The following is a 19,329-nucleotide window of genomic DNA, read 5'->3' on the forward strand; positions in this document are numbered from 1 at the left end:
GTTTAAAATCTCAAGTATTTAAGCCTAAAAGCAACTAGCCACTAGTTGTAAAAGAAAAATACGTACATATACAGTTTTATATTTATATTGCACCCAGTTCTCATTACATAAAACAAAGAACAAAGTGATGATTGTTTTGATATTTGAAATTTTTTCTGTGTACCTCAAATCAGAATTTTAGAGTTTCTCTGCCAAACTCAGTAATTGTCTAGCCCTGTGATTTTCAAACTGTTGCCTGCGAATCCCAAGAGTCCTGGAACTCAGGACTAGGAAGGGAACAAGGGACAGAAGTCCCGCTTCTGTGCTCACTGACCCACGAGAGCAGCTCCCACCAGCTCCTCTTCTATGTATTTTGTTATAATAGAGTCCATGTAAGATTTTACTTGGGGGGCGCCTGGGTGGCTTGGTCGGTTAAGCGTCCGACTTCGGATCAGGTCATGATCTCACTGTCCGTGAGTTCGAGCCCCTCCTCGGGCTCTGTGCTGACAGCTCAGAGCCTGGAGCCTGTTTCAGATTCTGTGTCTCCCTCTCTCTCTCTGCTCCTCCCCTGTTCATGCTCTGTCTCTCTCTGTCTCAAAAATAAATAAACATTAAAAAAAATTAAAAAAAAAAAAAAGAAAAAAAAAGATTTTGCTTGGAAAAAAAAGAAAGCCCCATTGATTGATTCCCAATTTTACATTTGAGGAACCAGGCATTCACTTGTTGGCATCCACCTTGCAAGTTTACAGAATCTTGAACTGCATGGAGTTAGAAAATCAATTTAGTTTAAACTTGAAGAACCGTAAAAGGCTTGTACTATTTTCTACCCAATACAAAAATTCCTTCTGAGGTATTCCTGTGGTCATCTTCTGTCTGCACAATTCCTTTCAGAGTGCTTCTTATTTGGGAGAATGCCCGTTCCATTACTGGAGGGTGATTTCAAAGATCAAATTTCTAGTAAGCCAGAGCAATACAGATCAAGTCTACTCTATTTTTGGTTATTTGAGGACAGCCATTATGTTCTCTTTTAGTGAGCCTTCTTATCCATTGGCCTCTTTCTGTAAAATGTTCTTGTCAACTAGCATACATGTTTGGAATATCTTCTATGGAAGGGGTACTTTTATATGCATAGTTGGCTGGAGCATGCAATAGATAGGATGGACAAAATCTCACCCCTGAGAATGTTGTAGTCTAAGGGGGCCTGACTCCATGACTCCACACATTTATTTAGCAAAAACAAATGTAACACCAAGTACTATGCTCTAAGCTCTGGAAATCTGGAGTCTCAATGAAACACTTGCTTGAATCACAGAGAAAAATCCAGAACAACTTTTTGAGGAAAATCCTTGTCTTCCCATAAGTTTCCTTTAGGATATTCCACAAAAAGATTAATATGTAATATCTATCAAATTATTCACCTCCAACATCAACAGTAATGACCTTAATGGTAGGAGTCGTTGACAACATCTCCCAATGTGACTTTCACAGAGCACTGTTGGGGGGGGGGGGGGGGAAGTCAAATATGTTTGCAAAACAAGGCACAAACTTGGAAATTTGCCATATGCCTTAGCATTGTAAAGGCTTCTAGAAGGAAGCACTTTCTTTGACCATAAATCTCCCTCTTTTTTTTTTTTTTTTTTTTTGAGAATATTTATCAACATTCCACGGAACTGCTAGTGTCTGTGGGAAATGCTGACCTAAAAATCATGCTTCCCAAATTTGGCTGATTATCACACTCACTTGGGACACCTTATAATACAGAGCCCTCTGGTCTCACACCAGAGCTGCTGAGTCAGATTCTCTGAGACTGAAGAAAAGTTCAAGAAGCTTCCTGATTAATTGGATTTAATTGGATTGTTAGTCTGGTATGAGGCCACAGATCCAAGGGATATGGGATTATCTTCATCCTTCTAAGTTGTAACTTTGCTTCATGACTTTAGCCCCTTGCAAAAACATCCTTTCATACTTGAGTATAGTGAGGTTTGCTATGTGAAACAAACATGTGCAAACTGCTTCCAAATTTGCTGTGAGATCAAATATCATTATGTCATTTCTATTTCTATAAGTTCTCACACTTGAAATTACTTTAATATTAAGCATCTATCAAATTATTAATCTTTAGCACTTAATCATAAAAGCTATATAATATTACTTTGTGCCCAGACTGCCAGGGAGTTCAACAAAATCTCATGTTTGCTTAGAGCAAATAAACCAAATCTCATAGTTAGCATATATTCTCCTCCTTATGGCACCGATTTTCTATTTCTATTTTATTATTTATTATATTATTAAAAATCATACAATTTTAGGAAATGGATGAAGAGAAAATTAATGTCAGTTCATCACCTAAGAGCCAGGACATATCAGGAAAAATGTTGAACTCTGTGAGTAAAGGAACAAAAAATTCTCAAGGCAGGAGAGTGATATGAATTCCCAGCCTAGACCATTGATGTTAACGTACCTGGCTTAACCTTAAGGCAGCATCCTCTGCCTCCATAACCTTATAAATTGTAAATTGTAAACTGTAATCATGGCAGTTGCCAGCCAGGCCCCAGTGACCTCTCGGATTTCTAAGTCACATTTTACTTTCATTTGTATTGTTCAGGCACAGTAGCTCTCATATTTGAGAAGTGGATGCTCCAGAATAGTCTTTCTTCTCTGTACTAACGAAAATAAAGCATCTGTCATGATTTCTGAATCTTTTAAATCTTTAATTCTCCAAATTATTCTCAGAAAATTGTCTTAGTGAGATGGGTTATTGTACAGTTAGAATTTATTGGTTGATTTATTGAGTACTCTGTGGTTTGATGTATTTTTCCTCCACCTAATAGGAGGGAAGATGGTTCTCTGTGGGGTTTCTCACCACATCTAACCCAGTGGTGACTGCTGAAGTTAATCTACTGTGCCTCAGACTGATTTGCTATGAAATTATTTATGTTGGGATCTGAAAAAAACAAAAAACCAAAATCTACTGTGTACCTTCTATTAAAGGGGGTGGTGGTAATTAACCTTCAGAGAGTACATGAACATTTGACCAAAAAAAAAAAAAAAAAAGCAACAAATCAAAGCATAGTAAAGTAATAAATACATAGTGAAATAGTAAAAAGTCCTCTAGGGAAAAGATGCTCCAAAATTTCTTACCAACTTGCTTTCATGTGTTCTTATCTTGATTGAAAGGTGTTGCCACTCCTAATGAACATGAGAAAGCAATGTTCTCAATATAGGTTGACTTTTCCCCCAACCGCACGTCACCAGTGAGCGCACCCTATAAGCCAAGAGAAATGGGAAGCCAGGCTAATCTTCTCTACATTCATTTCATAGCTCAGGTTTTGCATAAAGGAAATGTTCAATAAATGTTTGTTTGACTTGATCCATCCTGCCAGTAGTATCAGCTGTTTCCTACACACATAATTACTTTAAAATATTTCTTGAACCTTTTACATAATGTTATGAATTCAATAGGAAGAGCCAAGTTTTTGTTTTTCTATTCACAGGACAGAAGAAAGGCAGTTCTGGATTGGATTTAATAAAAGAAACCCACTGAATGCTGGCTCCTGGGAGTGGTCTGATGGGACTCCTGTAAGTTTTTCCAAACTGAAGAAAAGGAAATGAATTCAAAACAGGTGGCCCTGGAACACCTTGGTAAACCAGCCAACAGAAACTGGAAATAATGACTATATTTCCTGTGACTCAGACCCAGATCGAAAACTGCACCAGATCTCAGTACCATTAGAGTAATTTCTGCAAAGTCCTGGGAAACCTTTACTAGCCACATAGATCTGAGGCCAACTGTAGGATCTTATCCTGGAAAGGGATCAAAGATCTCTGAAATGTCCCCAGACTATCTCCCATGTGAAGTCTCAAGAAAGAAGCAAGTATTGTTTAAAATAATATGAGGCTTTCTTTTCCCCACCCTCCCTCTCTGGCTTAGTACCTAATTATATGAATGTGAGACCCAAGTCCAGATTACAATGGAAAAAAACCATTTCAGTTTATCTCTAAAAGGACAGAAATGCCACACTTAGAAATACCATCTCCTCAACCAGAGCCAGTTATTCAGAAAGAAAAAATAATACTTTGCTTTTCATTCAGCCTCATGCTTGTAAAAACCTCTGTGAAGGAAAGAAAGAAGAAACTCCTCCCTATTACATTTTTTTTTCAGGCGCAATGAGGAAGTTTCACATTTCCCTCAAGATGATAGGGAAAAAATGGAAGCAGTATCCCAGATTGAAATGGGATTCATCTGAGGCCCATGCAAAATCAAGTTATTCAGTTTCACCTGTGAAATGGGGCTACTAGCAAGAGCCGGCAGTGAGCATTTAATGTAGCTGCTATTTACTGAACCTGAATTATGTTCCAAACACTGGGTTGAATGTGCCGCAGCATGATCTCATTTCCCCTTATGATGATTCAGTGCAGTGGTTATTAGAATGCTTAAATAGTTTGCCTAAAATAATGCTTCAGAGAGCCAGGATTTGTACACACGTTGTCTGCCTCCAAAGCTATGATGTTATCATGTCTCCCAGTTGGCAAAATATCAGCAGCCAAACTTTGACGTAGTAAAGATCAATAGAGAAATAAGATCTCTAGCCCCACTAGAGAAAATCTGTGGCAAGGAAAGGATCTGTGGAAAACTCTATGTGGGAAACAAAAATAATAAGGCCATGCTAGTTAAACATATATATATGTAACGTATTTTCACCTCAGTGCTGCTTCTCTGAGAAGGATATCGGGACCAGAGAGTAGGAAGAGATCTAAGAGATCACGCAGCCCCACCCATCTATTTTGCTGTCAAAGAAACTGAGGCCCAGAGAGTGGAAGGAACTTAGCAGAGTCCGCCTGCTACATAAATGGCAGCCACCATATGGCACACTTGGGTGATTAATGTCAATGTGGCACTTGAAAAATTAAATGTGCCGTGTAGAGGTTGAGAATGCTTCCTTTTGTTTTAGTAAAACAGTCTTATTAGTAATAGAGAGGAACAATTTGGTTCAGAATAAATGAGATAAAGCCATGAAGCAGTGCAATGAGTTCCTCACCACCACTCCCTACTAGACAAAACAAATATTCAAATGCACACCATTGCCTGAATCTGAGCTTACATACATGTAAGTTAGATGACTTATTGTATGATTGTGTACATGTTTGAAGAGGAGTATTACGTTTCAAACATCCTCTTTTTCCCAAATTTTTGCTCCAGTTTTACTTGTGGTCCATCCATTCTTCTGTCAGGTAGCCATTAAATCATTGAGAAGAATGAATCTTTACTTCATATCCCTGTACATGATCATTCATGGAAAGTGTGGATCGTTTCCTAATTAAAGCCAGTGATGAATTAAAATTTAGTGACTGAAGACAAAAAGTTTAGCATACATGCAAAAGAATCTACATCACAGAAGGGACTCAAATCTGACAGATCAGAGCCTTTCAGAAGTTTACCCAGGGTCCCAGGACAAGCCTCTTGCAGCCAGTGAGACAACAGTACAACCTCAGAAGGGAGCATGCACCTGATTTGTTCTCTCTGGAGAAAGGAATAGCATGCTTCTTTTTAGGAAAAAAGCATCCTTAAGGAAAAATGCTAATTTGGTTAGCTTGTTCTTTGCAAATGTGGGACAATCTTTAAATGCAATCTTTTTTTAAATTTTTTTTTTTAACGTTTATTTATTTTTGAGACAGAGAGAGACAGAGCATGAACAGAGAAGGGTCAGAGAGAGGGAGACACAGACTCTGAAACAGGCTCCAGGCTCTGAGCTGTCAGCACAGAGCTGACGCGGGGCTCGAACTCACAGACCGCGAGATCATGACCTGAGCCGAAGTTGGCCGCTTAACCGACTGAGCCACACAGGCGCCCCTAAATGCAATCTTATCCAGACATTTCTTAAGCTTCCTCCAGAAGCCTATTGTGATTTATTTACAGAGAAACTTTTTGTGGGGGATCATCATTAAGAAATAATGAACTTGATCTGCTGCAGGTTGTCTCTTCATTTTTAGACAATACTTATTTTGGAGAAGATGCAAGAAATTGTGCTATTTATAAAGCAAATAAAACATTGCTGCCCTTGCACTGTGGTTCCAAACGTGAATGGATATGCAAGATTCCAAGAGGTAAAAATAGTAATAAGATCTTTACTATGTGTTTGCTTTCTAATAATCCATAGCACTTTTCCAAGTGAAGAGTTACAGAAATCTAAAATGTAAGCATCCTGGTCTACAGTACCAACAACCCTCGTGATGAACCAAATTGCACGAGTTTAGCAAAGGATGCATCGTAGGGGAATGAGAAAAGGTGACATCACTGCAGTACACTAATTTAGTTAATGGGAAACAAAGATAACCAACTGTATTGTGGAATATGATATTTTTCAAGTACAGTCTGGAAGAAATGTCACTGTGACATGACAAGCAAACCAAATCACTTGTCAAATGAGTAAGAGAAAACACCCGCCACAGTGTGTGCCACACAGTAGGCCCTTGACAAGTGCTCACATCGTTTCTTCTTTAATCAGAGGCCTCTCTTGAGCCTCCTTTTCAAGTTTGAGAACTAACCATATTTCAGACAGCACAAAAGTACCTGGTTTTTAAATGCTCTTTTAAAGAGCAAAGTCCAAGATGTTGTGTTTAGAGCTGAAGTACTTCAGAGATGGCGCACTTGTGAAGAAATGTCCCTCAAGGTGGCTTGTTTTCACTTTGCAGATGTGAGACCCAAGATTCCACCCTGGTACCAGTACGGTAAGAGCTATCCTGGCGGTTCTTCAGTTTCTAACTACCTGCTATCATATACAATTACTGTATTATTACAGTCCTCCAATCAAGTCTCTCTTTTCTTATTTCAATCCAGAACTAATTTGCTCAAAGTAACTAATAATCAAATTAATAAAAGTCATTAAATATGATTAAAGATTAGTATTATAGCTTAACACTCTTTTCATGACATGTGACTTTAAAATATGCATTTATCCCAGACCTTGGAATACAAATGTAGTTTTCTTAGACATACCAAGGAAATTAAGCAAATTATATGCTGAGTTATGTGTATGTAAAAATATTTATGTATATGTAAACGCACACATTGTTTTTAATGCTAAGCAACTGAATTACAAATTTGGGGTCGATCATAACATATCCTATTAAGTCTGCATTATATCAGTCAATAGTTTTTGCATGATTTGCATTGGTTTTTGTTTTTTTGGTCTTGTTGTTTTTCAGATGCACCCTGGCTCTTTTATCAGGATGCAGAGTATCTTTTTCATACCTATGCTGCAGAATGGTCCTCCTTTGAGTTTGTCTGTGGCTGGCTACGTGGTGATCTTCTCACAATTCATTCTGCACATGAGCAAGAATTTATCCTCAGCAAAATAAGAGCGGTATTTCAGTATAATTAACCATGAGAGATTCAGAGCTTAGCCCCTTCTTCGGTCTTTGGGAGGAATTTTTTTTTATTTCAGACATTTATTTAAGTTTCATTAAAAGCCACAGGTTTTTTAAGAATTGTTTTTCTTTTTCGTATAGGGATTAAGAGAAAATAATGGAAACAGGCTTACTATGTTGGTCGTCATATCACTTTTCTTGATTCTTGGTAGCATCAGTATGAGTAAGTAGGGCTTTATTGTTTTAGTGAGGGTCATTCAATCATTCTGGACATATTTATTTGGAGTCTACTCTTTGAAGGACTTGGGCTCTATCAGTGATTAAAACAGACCAAAATTCCTGCCCTTGTGAAGCTTATAATCTAGTCTGAGAAGAAAGACCATAATCAATATAAGCACATAGCATTAGAAAATAGTTTAGAAAAAGACAAATAGATAAATGGAATGGGAGAAAATAAAGCACAAATGAGAGACGTGGTATACTGGGGAGAGGGTGGGGAGAGCACATGGCTGATTTAAAGTTCTGAATTTTACTTACAAGAGTACAATATTTATAAGACTCTAAAGACTCAATATTCAGAAAACGATAGGGAGTGGTTTTCCCTTTCAACATAAAACAAAGACTTAGACAATCTTTGAGGAGCTAGGCTAATTGGAAAGGCATCCGAAACCTGTTAAATAATGAAACAGACTGTCAGGAATAGTATATGTTTTCCTTGTGTTTCTTCAACAAGCATTTATTAAGGTAAGTGTTTATTAATTATTTTTTAAGAATTACTTATTAAGTATTTATTAAGGTAAGTGTCGGGGATTGTGATATTTGTCAAAGACATAATGTCAAGAACACAAAAATGAGATACAGACTCTGTTTTTAAAAAAAACTTGGGGCGCCTGGGTGGCTCAGTCGGTTAAGCGGCCGACTTCGGCTCAGGTCATGATCTCATGGTCCGTGAGTTCGAGCCCCGCGTCGGGCTCTGTGCTGACAGCTTAGAGCCTGGAGCCTGTTTCAGATTCTGTGTCTCCCTCTCTCTCTGACCCTCCCCTGTTCATGCTCTGTCTCTCTCTGTCTCAAAAATAAATAAAACGTTAAAAAATAAATAAATAAAATTAAAAAAACTGGAAGTAATAATAAGTGAAAAGGGAGCAATATGTAGAAATTACCAAGGGGACACTAAGGGGAGAAACCTCACTCCCAGTTTTCCTTAGGAAATCTTTGAAAGTAAGGAAAAGACTTTTTTTCTTTTCCATAATTTAACATTATTTCATGATCACCAGGAATCCTTTGTTGAGCTATCATCTTTTCATATGTTTGTAAGTTGATTGTTAAAATGAAGCTCTAGGGGCGCCTGGGTGGCTCAGTCGGTTAAGCGGCCGACTTCGGCTCAGGTCATGATCTCACGGTCCGTGAGTTCGAGCCCTGCGTCAGGCTCTGTGCTGACTGCTCAGAGCCTGGAGCCTGTTTCAGATTCTGTGTCTCCCTCTCTCTGACCCTCCCCCATTCATGCTCTGTCTCTCTCTGTCTCAAAAATAAATAAACGTTAAAAAAAAAAATTAAAAAAAAATAAAAAAAATAAAATGAAGCTCTATATTTAAAGCATCCTGGGGTTGTAAGAGAAATGTCTTCCCTTACAGCTCATGGAGCTTTTCCATTTCTATAATCCTGTTTGATGCACAGGAGCCTGTGAGGTGTACGTAGGTCAAGACCACTACTGATTTGTGATGGAAAAAGCTGAACAGGGATATTCGATGACAACCTCACAGTCCCACAGACTCACGATAGACCAATCGCTAGAACATGATGTTCCCCACTATTTTGTGCACTATTTTACCACCGTTCCTCTCCCACAAATGGAACACTCAAGCCAAAACCATAATGTTAAGTATCAACATGATGTCATAAAATATGTTTGTTTCTTTAACTAGACAGCAGATTCCTGGTGGCAATAACAAGACATCAGGTCAATATCTGAAAACCAATCCATCCTTTGACATGACAAAGTGCATGTCTCACGGGGAACTGATATCTGGCCAGTACTTACTGTAACAGTGTCAGGCACTGTGCTAAGTATTAATGTTTAATGGCATTTAATCTTTCCAAGGACTATCTATGGGAAGTCTATTATTAGTACATTTTACAGATGAGGAAGCTGAAACTCCAAAGAGGTGAAGTAACTTGGTTACTTGCACAGCAGCTGAGTGGTGGAATCTGAAAGTGAACCCAGGCCATATGACTTACGGTGTCATTTTAAAACCCTCTGCTTGCAGCAGAGCAGCGCCATGGGAGGGATATAAGCGCACAATGTCTTCATTATATTAAAATGCTAGTTCTAAAATCCCTCTCCAAAAGATGGTGCCAGCTCTGTCCCAGACATGAGCAATGAAAGACTTCTTTGATCTTTCCAATGAGCTTAGCTCTCCTGGAAACATCTGCAGGTCTTCTACCTTCACCTTTCCCTTAATTCAACCTCCCAATTATTAGTGTTTGGGAAGCCAGTGGGGATGGCAGAGTTAATACCTCCCATAGAAGGGAATAATAAAACCCATCGGTTTAGCTGTTTGAGAAGTCATACCTAGCGCTATGATACTAGGTGAGGGCTAAATCTAGTGTGATCTCAAACCACACAAACCTTATGGTATCTTATGTGGCAAAACTGTTACCCAGCCTGAGACCGTGTTGTTATAAATTGCCCTGTCAGTATCATGGGTGAGCGGCTGACTGATCTAACACCACAAAAGAAAATTACTGGATGGTATAAAATGTGTAGATTGAAAAAGGGGCAAGAGAGGTAAGGGGAAAGAGTATCAATTTAAAAAGAAGAAAACTATAGGTTTCCAAAACAGTTCTTATTGCATAATATTGTGGCTGTGTTAGGCACTTTGTGGTGGTGGTGAGAGTAGTGGTATTTATGGTGACCATTTACAGTTCATGAGCGAGAAATTCCATATCTACAAAGGTCCTACTAGAAGGAGTCAGTTCAGAAGCTACTTTAATCCAGGATGGTGAACTAAACATGTCGAGGTCATACCACTCACTTTTGTGGCACACTCATCCTATTAGTGCAGGAAGAATCACAATACTAATTAAATATTTTTAATATTCCATATGTGTTGTATAGTTTCCCTAAAAGAGTAGTAACTTAGAAATGTGAAGAACAAAAATAACAATTGGAAAGTAAAAGAACTATTGAAAAAGAAAGCTGGATACAGTTTTTAAAATCTGAAGAATTTTTTTTTTTACAGTGTTTCTATCTTGGAAATGTGGTTAGTCAGTATTTTCTCTTTGAATAACGGAATACCACAGGCATGATGAGAGTGAATTTTTGAGTACTTCTTTTTTGAACCATCTTGTTGGGTTAGATTAATGCCAAAAAAGTAAAAAGCCATAGCACTGTGGGAATTGTTTAACATGAACTACTAGCCAAATAGTCCACTCAGCTAACATTTTATGCTGTGTTGTGCAATATTTGCATGTCAAAACTGAAATTTACTCTTATTTTTATAAGTTCATGTCTAAATACTTCTAACAAAAATATATCAAGTCTATTAGTCATCCACCAAAATATGATGTTTTAAAAACCTTAAAATAACTTGGTTTTGGTATTTTTGATGGAAACATTTGAAGAGATGACAGGCTATTCTTCCTTGTATTATATTGTAGATTAATTACTTAGTAGATTATATTAGCTGGTGCTGTATTTTTTTATAAGTATTCTTCCCATATGATGCTATCTATAATGGCTGTCACAAAACATAGTTGATGTTATGAAATCTGTGGTCATATCACATATCTTTATAGGAAAGAATATTAATAAGTCTTCTATTGTTGTGAATTTATACCTAAGCTAAAATTTAAAACATCTATTTTTCACCATGCATTTTCACCCTAGCTTCTAGCTTGTCCTTCTTGCTTGCAGTTCTATGCCGTATCCCAACAGGTTGTGGTGTGCCATATAGAGGATTACCATGCTGTAATTGAAGTGGTAATAAATATGTCACTTAAGATGCAGTAGGTATAATTTCTCTTTAGAGGTCCCTAATTGGGGCAGTGAACAATCAGCCTGTGATTTCCACTATTGTTGCATGTGAGACCTCTTTAGATTGAATGAAATTGTTGTGGTTCTCCCACTGAGTTCACAGCCAGTCTCAATGGACCCATTCCAAAGCTTGACAAAAGGAATCTAAATTCAGCATGTAAGAACATGTCCATGGAACAACACCTCAGGGACCCCAAATTATAGTTGCTCCATCTTACATTATTCTCAAATTGCTGATATAGCAGACAGCCACACTATTCAAGGAGTAAAAATACCTGTTTATAAATTAGAATGCTAGAGAGTTGTTAGGTTCTGTTGTATGATGACCCAAAATTCTGTGGGAAAAAAAAATATATCTTAAAGTGTATTCTCCAATTTTTACAGAAGAAATGAAGTGCAAATTTAAATATGCAATGCCTTCAAATTAACAGGCTTTTAGCTTAAAAATTAAGTTACATTTCACACACACACACACACGCGCACACACACACACGCACACACACACACACACACACACACTGAGCACACACACAATACAGTATATTGATTTAGAAGTCTTATAGAAATTCTTACTGTCTCTTCCTCTTTTATAGTTAAAGAGGGAATTTCAATTTCCAGGGTCATCAGTCCGGTATTACATTTGCCATAATGTATGTACATGTCCATGCACACATGTGTGAACATGGGGTTTCATTTTAGACTTTAGTGTACTGGGATCTGTCTGATAAATAATGGTACAATATCATTAAAATATAGAAATAATTTTCTGATTGTGAAACACTGGAAGTTGTGTCAGATTCCTTTGTCCTATATTGTGTCTATTTAAATGGGGAGCATGCTATGACTCAGTTTAAAAGCTTAACAATCAGACTAATGCCAAAAATTCAAAATCTTTTTTACTATTGATGTCTTTGTGCCTTGATTGTTTTCAAACAGCATGGCACAGGCAGTAAACTTCTATAAACTGCTGAGATGATAAAACACTAAATTTTTAGGGAAAAAAAGGAGTCCTATTTTACTTTACAATATTACTTTTTAAAGCCCTATTATTAAAGTTAGAAAATGTACTTTTAAATACGTAGGGAAAGTTGTAAGAAAGATTTTCAATATTTGATTCCAATTTCCCTTCATAATGAGGAGAGAATATTTTAAGATAATGAAGTTTCAGGTTCTCTGAAGATGCTAGGCCTAGTGTACTCTTCTTTAGATAATTGGGTAAAATACTAAAGAATAGAAAGCTATTAACAGCAACCCCATTAATCTTAATAGTGAAAAGGGAAAACAAGTAGAATAAACGCTGACATTTTCTTTTTTTTTTTTTTTAATAGCTATCAAAGTATGGTGTAAATTGGTGGATTGGACTTCAAGAAGAAAGAGGCAATGATGAATTTCGGTATGGACCTAGATCAATGTGCATTTTATTTTGTTTGACAGGTTTTATTTGCAGAATGATTGGACTAGATCTTAGTGATCAATGTGTTGAATAGCCTTCAAACATTATCTTTAACTCATAAATTTTCATTTCTCTAACCAAAGACATGAGTATTTTTTTAATTTAATAAAACATTATGCCTTTAGTCCATACCCCAGAACTTCAAGAATGGTGTTTGGAGACTGGACATACAGAAAAAGAGAAGACCCTAAATTTTTCCATTTTCCTACAGCTGGAGAGATGGAACGCCAGTAACATACCAAAACTGGGACAAGGGAAGAGAAGGATCTATGAATAATCAGAGCCAGAGATGTGGCTTCATTTCATCCCTAACAGGTTATTTTACTCATCCATTTTGGGGTTTATAATACAAACTGATAGTTTTCAGGAGGCTTGAAGTCTCCTTTTCATTGCATGAGTTCAGTGAAAAGGTTTTATTTGGCTAATTTGCTTTTTAGTTGAATGTGTTTCGTTTCATCAGTCTTAAGGTTTAAGGATGGTCATCCCTACAGTTAATTCCATGTGTTCATGTTCTTGAAAATGAATTACAACCAGATAAGTCATTCCTCATGAACCAAAATGGCACCAGAAATAGGCCCATTGACACTGATCAAAAATATACCTGACAAATACTATTCTCTATAAAATGTCAATATGGGCTCATTTTTAAAATCTCTTCCTAATATTCAGTTTATATTTGGCCAGAACTTTAACCTCTATGAAATTTACTTCCACTTTCCCATTTAAGAAAGATTTTCATTGAATTCAGTATTTTTTTAATGCCTGGCATTAACTGTTTCTTGCCATAGAATACCAACTGTCTCCAAGTTGGATTTAGAAATACATGTACGTTTAAGATGGGTGGGGTTTTTTTTTATTTAATTTATCAGTACAATGTTATTTGGGTTCATTGTCCACTCATATTCACCCCGCTCTTTCTATCCTATAAAAGGTAATTATGTTCCTGACTCTTAACAGATTCATAGTGAACCTGTGCATCAAGGCAGGAGAGGGATAAGCACAGAAAGCAATCCTTGGTGGAAGGGTGTCTGCAGAGAAAGGAAAGGAAACACAATGTCGTTAATCAGCTCTCTTTTGCCAGCAGGTGTCACAACAGCCTACAGAAAGGCTGTTTTGTGATTCTGGAAGACTAGCAGCTACTCTGCATTGAAAATAGCATGCCAGCCCCTCCTTCAAAATGCCTTTTTTTTTTTTTTTTTTTTTGGTTCATATCCCTCACTAGAAAACTGAAACCTGCCTTTGCAATTTACATGCATCCCTGCCCTATTCTGGGATTTATAACTTGAATGCTAATGAAATGCATTCTATAACCTTTACTCTGAAAATATAGCTCTTCTAAATTAAAATACATTTTACAGGAGGCTAAGGACTTTGGGATGTATCTTCCTGAGGGCATGTCTATGTGTGCCTGTTTTGTTTAAGGGTCCGTGTTGAAAAGTGCTTCTTTCTTAGAAGTTACAGAGTTAACTTTTCTACATTGTGTATTTTCTAAAGAATTAGAAATTAGAAATGATCATCTATTGTTTTAGAATCTTGTTTCTCTTTATATTGAAATTGAATATTTTAAAACAAAAATATTACTCTACATTCTTCTGTTAACCAAAATCAAATATTCTCAGCACTTGTAATCAGTTCTGTGATTTCAACTGTAATATTTCAGTTAGTTGGGGCATTTTTTCTTTTTTTGGCATTTGCGAAATTCCTACATTCTCAAATTAGAATTACTGATTTAGCACCCTGACCAGTTTGCTCTTGTCACGAGAGAACTCTGTTAGCAGTTTAGTCCAATTTCTAGATTAAAAAAATTATGATAAACCATTAGCAGTCATAAAAATGTGATACACAGAGAATGCTTACAAAGAGTCACCATTATTTCAGGTCATCTCTAACTCATTTACTCCCCAGGACTCTGGGCTAGTGAAGAGTGTTCAGTTTCTATGCCTAGCATCTGTAAGCGAAAGAAGGTTTGGCTCATAGAGAAAGAGAAAGATATCCCAAAACAACATGGAACATGTCCCAAAGGATGGCTATATATTAACTATAAGGTAAACTCATTTTCAAAAAGTTGCCTGTGTTTCTCTCTTGTAGACATTTTAGAACGTAATTAAAAAAGTAGGTATATGGGGCGCCTGGGTGGCGCAGTCGGTTAAGCGTCCGACTTCAGCCAGGTCACTATCTCGCAGTCCGTGAGTTCGAGCCCTGCGTCAGGCTCTGGGCTGATGGCTCGGAGCCTGGAGCCTGTTTCCGATTCTGTGTCTCCCTCTCTCTCTGCCCCTCCCCCGTTCATGCTCTGTCTCTCTCTGTCCCAAAAATAAATTAAAAACGTTGAAAAAAAAATTAAAAAAAAAAAAAAAAGTAGGTATGGCTTTGAAAAACCAGGAGTTGTCCATTGGACCTGGAATTTTTTTGTCACAGCTTTCAAGAGATTTGAGGTTTTCAAGGTAGGGGCAATCTCTTGGAATAAAGAAATAGCCTTGACACCACCCTTCATTTGTATACTGTTTTTGCTCACAATCCTTCATTGTGCTGTATAACTGTTTCATTAGGCGTGATGCATATGAGTGTGTGTAACTGGGCCCTGCCCCCAAATGAGCTGTCAACTCCAGAGGGCACAGACTCCATCTTCCCTTTCTTTTGTGTCTTCCCTGCCTGGAGCTGGCATAGAGCTCTGCCCGCTGTGTGAATTGACCCACTAATAATGTCATCTTGAGCCTCATAAAGCTGGTGCTTCCGTGCAGAATTGAAATTTAAAAAAAAAAAAATTGCCAGTGGGGATATTGTAAACCAGATTTATTATTTCTGATAATGCCTCCAATTAAGGCCAAGAATTTTTCTCCACTCTATTATGTTTTATAATAAAATAACTTTATAGGCCTTAGGTGTGGAAGTAATTAAAATGCATCCCAAATTATAAAAGTTTAATTCTTTGATAATGGAAAAACCCAAACTGTGTCATAATTTTATATGTTAATATGAAATTGCTCTTTGTTGACAGCCAGTTTTCAATCTGTATATTCAGTTATATTGGCAGAGCCTTCTCTCCTTTATGATCTTCCGTTCACTGTTAATTTGTGATATGGGGCCACTGGGATTTTACACGTATTTGTTGAACACTTACTACATATTTGGCACTGATTTTTTTAATTGTGGTAAAATTGACATAAGATAGAATTTACCATCTTAACCATTTTTAAGTGTTTAGTGAGGCAGTGTTAAGTATATTCACATTGTTGTGCAATGAATCTGCTGACCTTTTTCATCTTGTAAAACTGAAACCCTAAATCCAATAAACAACAACCCCTCATTTCCCCTCTCCCAGCCCCTGGCAACCATAATTCTGCTTTCTGTTTCTATTAATTTGACTACCTCAGACACTGAGGATAAGTAGAGTTGTACGTTATTTGATCTTTTGTGAGTGGGTTATTTCACTAAGCAGAATGTCCTCCAAGTTCATCCATGGTACAGCATGTGTCAGAATTTCCTTCCTTTTTGAGACAATAATATTCCATTATATGTATGTACCACATTTTGTTTTTCCACTCACCCACTGATGACATTTGGGTTTCTTCCACCTTGTGGCTAAGAGTTTTTGCTGGCTGATTTAAAAGATATATTTCTTGGGGCGCCTGGGTGGCTCAGTCGGTTAAGCATCCGACTTCAGCTCAGGTCACGATCTCGCAGTCCGTGAGTTCGAGCCCTGCGTCAGGCTCTGGGCTGATGGCTCAGAGCCTGGAGCCTGCTTCCGATTCTGTGCCTCCCTCTCTCTCTGCCCCTCCCCGTTCATGCTCTGTCTCTCTCTGTCCCAAAAATAAATAAACGTTAAAAAAATTTTAAAAAAAGATATATTTCTTATTTTGTTCAATTCTTTAAATACACAGAATTATTATCCCATCCTATACACAAGAAGACCAAGACTGGTAACATTGTGTGCTTTTTCTGGAAGTTCACAGCAAATAAGTGTCAGGTTGAGAATCAACCTCAGGTTTTCTGACCTCGAGTCAAGTAGTCTTGTCTCTTTCCTACAGTTGCCACTTCATATAAGAATTCTTAAATTACTAGCCAAAGCATAAGAGACTGTTAAAAACTGAGAACAAACTGAGGGTTGATGGGGGGTGGGAGGGAGGGGAGGGTGGGTGATGGGTATTGACGAGGGCACCTTTTGGGATGAGCACTGGGTGTTGTATGGAAACCAATTTGACAGTAAATTTCATATATTAAAAAAAATTAAAAAAAAAAAAGAATTCTTAAATTACTAGATCAGTTTAGCCCCATGATACAGTCAATCTGGTGGCACTGAGATATCTTCTAAAATATAGTGGTTTTCTAAAACTTTATATGGTATTGAGGTACATTTTTAATAGTTAATACTTTCTGCCTGATTCCTATTTTCCCAAACTATAAAATCTACCAGTTACAAGTAATTTATACATTTCAATATAAGAAACGTAGCAAGTATTCAATAGAACACTGAGTATAACTAAGTCTTTAATTAAAACCTTTGACAATTAGTTCTTTTTATAGCTATTCTACCGTGGTAAAATATATTTAAAATAAAATATGCCATTTTTACCATTTTAAATGTACAATTCAGTGGCAATAATTACATTCACAATGTTATTCAACCATCCCCTTTATTTCTAAAATTTATCATCATCCCAAACAGAAACCCTGTAACTATTAAGCAGTAACTCCCAATTCCCCATTCCTCCAGCCATGGTAAATTCTAATCTGTTTCCTATCTCTATGAATTTGCCTGTCTAGATATTTCATGTAAGTGAATTTATACAATATTTGTCCTTTTTTTTCTGGCTTATTTCTCTTTGAATAATGTTTTCACTGTTTATCCATATTATAATGTGTATCAGAACTTCATCCCTCTTTATGACTAACTAATATTCCACACCACATTTTGTTTTGCCATTCATCTGTTGATGGACTTGGGTTGTTTCCACGTTTTGGTTATTGTTAATAAATTTTCAATGACCACTGGCATACAGGTATCTGCTGGAGTCCCTGTTTTCACTTCTTTTGGATATACACCTAGGAATGGAATTGCTACATCATGTACTAATTCTGTGTTTAACTTTTTGAAGAACCAGCAAAATGTTTTTCACATACATGGCTGAACCATTTTACAAGCCTGCTAGCAACGTATGCTAGCAATTTCTCCACATCCTTAACAACACTTGTTATTATCTATCTTTTTATTATTGCCATCCTAGTGCATGTCTAGAGTTAATCTCATTATGATTTGATTTACACTTGCCTAATGGCTAAGGATGTTGAGTGTCTTTTCATGTGCTTATTGACCATTTGTATATTGCCTTTGGAAAACATGTCTATTCAAGTCCTTTGTCTGTTCTCATTTGGGTTGTCTTTTTATTGTTGAGTTGTAGGAGTTCTTTATATATTCTAGAAATTAAGCCCCTATCAGATACATGTTTTGCAAGTATTTTCTCCCATTCGGTAGGTTGCCTTTTCTAATATCTTCTGATGCACAACAGTTTTAATTTTAATGAAGTCCAATTTATCTAATTTCTCTTTTTACTCATGTTTTTGGTGTCATATCTAAGAATAGTTTGCCAAACCCAAGGTCATTAAAATTTACCTCTTATGTTTCTTCCTAGAACTTTATGGTTTTAGCTCTTAAGGTTTTGGTCCATTTTTAGTTAATTTTTCTACCTTGCAACTATTAAAACAGATGCATCCTGGAGTGCTCTATATGGGACAGACACAAAGGAATGCATATCTTGTCTCAAAGCCACATTTTTGATGCAGACAGTGAGCAACCCCAAAGCATGCGGACAACTGTTCCAGTTACTAATCATAACTTCTCCCATGTACAAAGGAGGGTATTTTAAGGAAATTAACAGCAAATCAAATCCTTGGCAGTAGAGAAATAATTCTTAGAAACTCTCAATATTTGTTTTTGGTTCAGCCCTTGGCTATTATCCTCCCCCCAAACTTCTTTATCTGCACAGCTTAACTCTAGTCAATGTTTTCTCCTGTGTAAACATATTGAGTGTATATGTACAGAGGCATGGTAGCAGTAACCGGGGAACAGACTCAGGGCAACAGAGTAAGTGAATACTTCCTTTGAAAGGAATAGAAGGGGAGTGAGTAAAGCACAAACACATACATGAGAGGAGAAAGGCTTTCTGAAGCAGGACTGGAACAGGATTAAAACATCCCTGTGTAGCTCAAAGTTAAAAAAAAAAAAAACTTTATTGATAACTAACAGTTAGATTAGTGGTTCACAGCCCTGATCAAATATTTAGAATTGCCATGTTAGCTTTTTAAAAATGTCAAGGTGCAGGTGACATCCTAAAGATTCTGATTTAATTGATCTGCATTGGATCTAAGCATCAGTGTTTTTTAAAAGTTCCCTTGGTTATTCTAATGCACAGCCAATATTTGCCCAGCAATAGGAGAGCTGCATGACTTAGTCTTTGAATCATTCAGAGGAATTGACTAATAAAGATACTGTCACAGCAGG

General features: G+C 37.0%; 1 protein-coding gene across 1 annotated transcript in view; it reads left to right on the forward strand.

Moving 5' to 3' along the window:
- PLA2R1 (phospholipase A2 receptor 1) overlaps positions 1 to 19,329 on the forward strand; it is a 121,329-nt gene that overhangs the window by 79,180 nt on the left and 22,820 nt on the right. The window contains exons 14-20 of the mRNA XM_078451212.2: positions 3,474 to 3,558; positions 5,952 to 6,084; positions 6,673 to 6,708; positions 7,186 to 7,343; positions 12,709 to 12,773; positions 13,045 to 13,148; positions 14,739 to 14,878. Coding sequence (XP_078307338.2) covers positions 3,474 to 3,558; positions 5,952 to 6,084; positions 6,673 to 6,708; positions 7,186 to 7,343; positions 12,709 to 12,773; positions 13,045 to 13,148; positions 14,739 to 14,878 — 721 coding nt within the window. The remainder of the gene's footprint in view (positions 1 to 3,473; positions 3,559 to 5,951; positions 6,085 to 6,672; positions 6,709 to 7,185; positions 7,344 to 12,708; positions 12,774 to 13,044; positions 13,149 to 14,738; positions 14,879 to 19,329) is intronic.

The sequence above is a fragment of the Panthera onca genome, chromosome C1 (assembly GCF_046562875.1).
Source record: "Panthera onca isolate mPanOnc1 chromosome C1, mPanOnc1 haplotype 2, whole genome shotgun sequence".
NCBI classification, from domain to species: Eukaryota; Metazoa; Chordata; class Mammalia; order Carnivora; family Felidae; genus Panthera; species Panthera onca.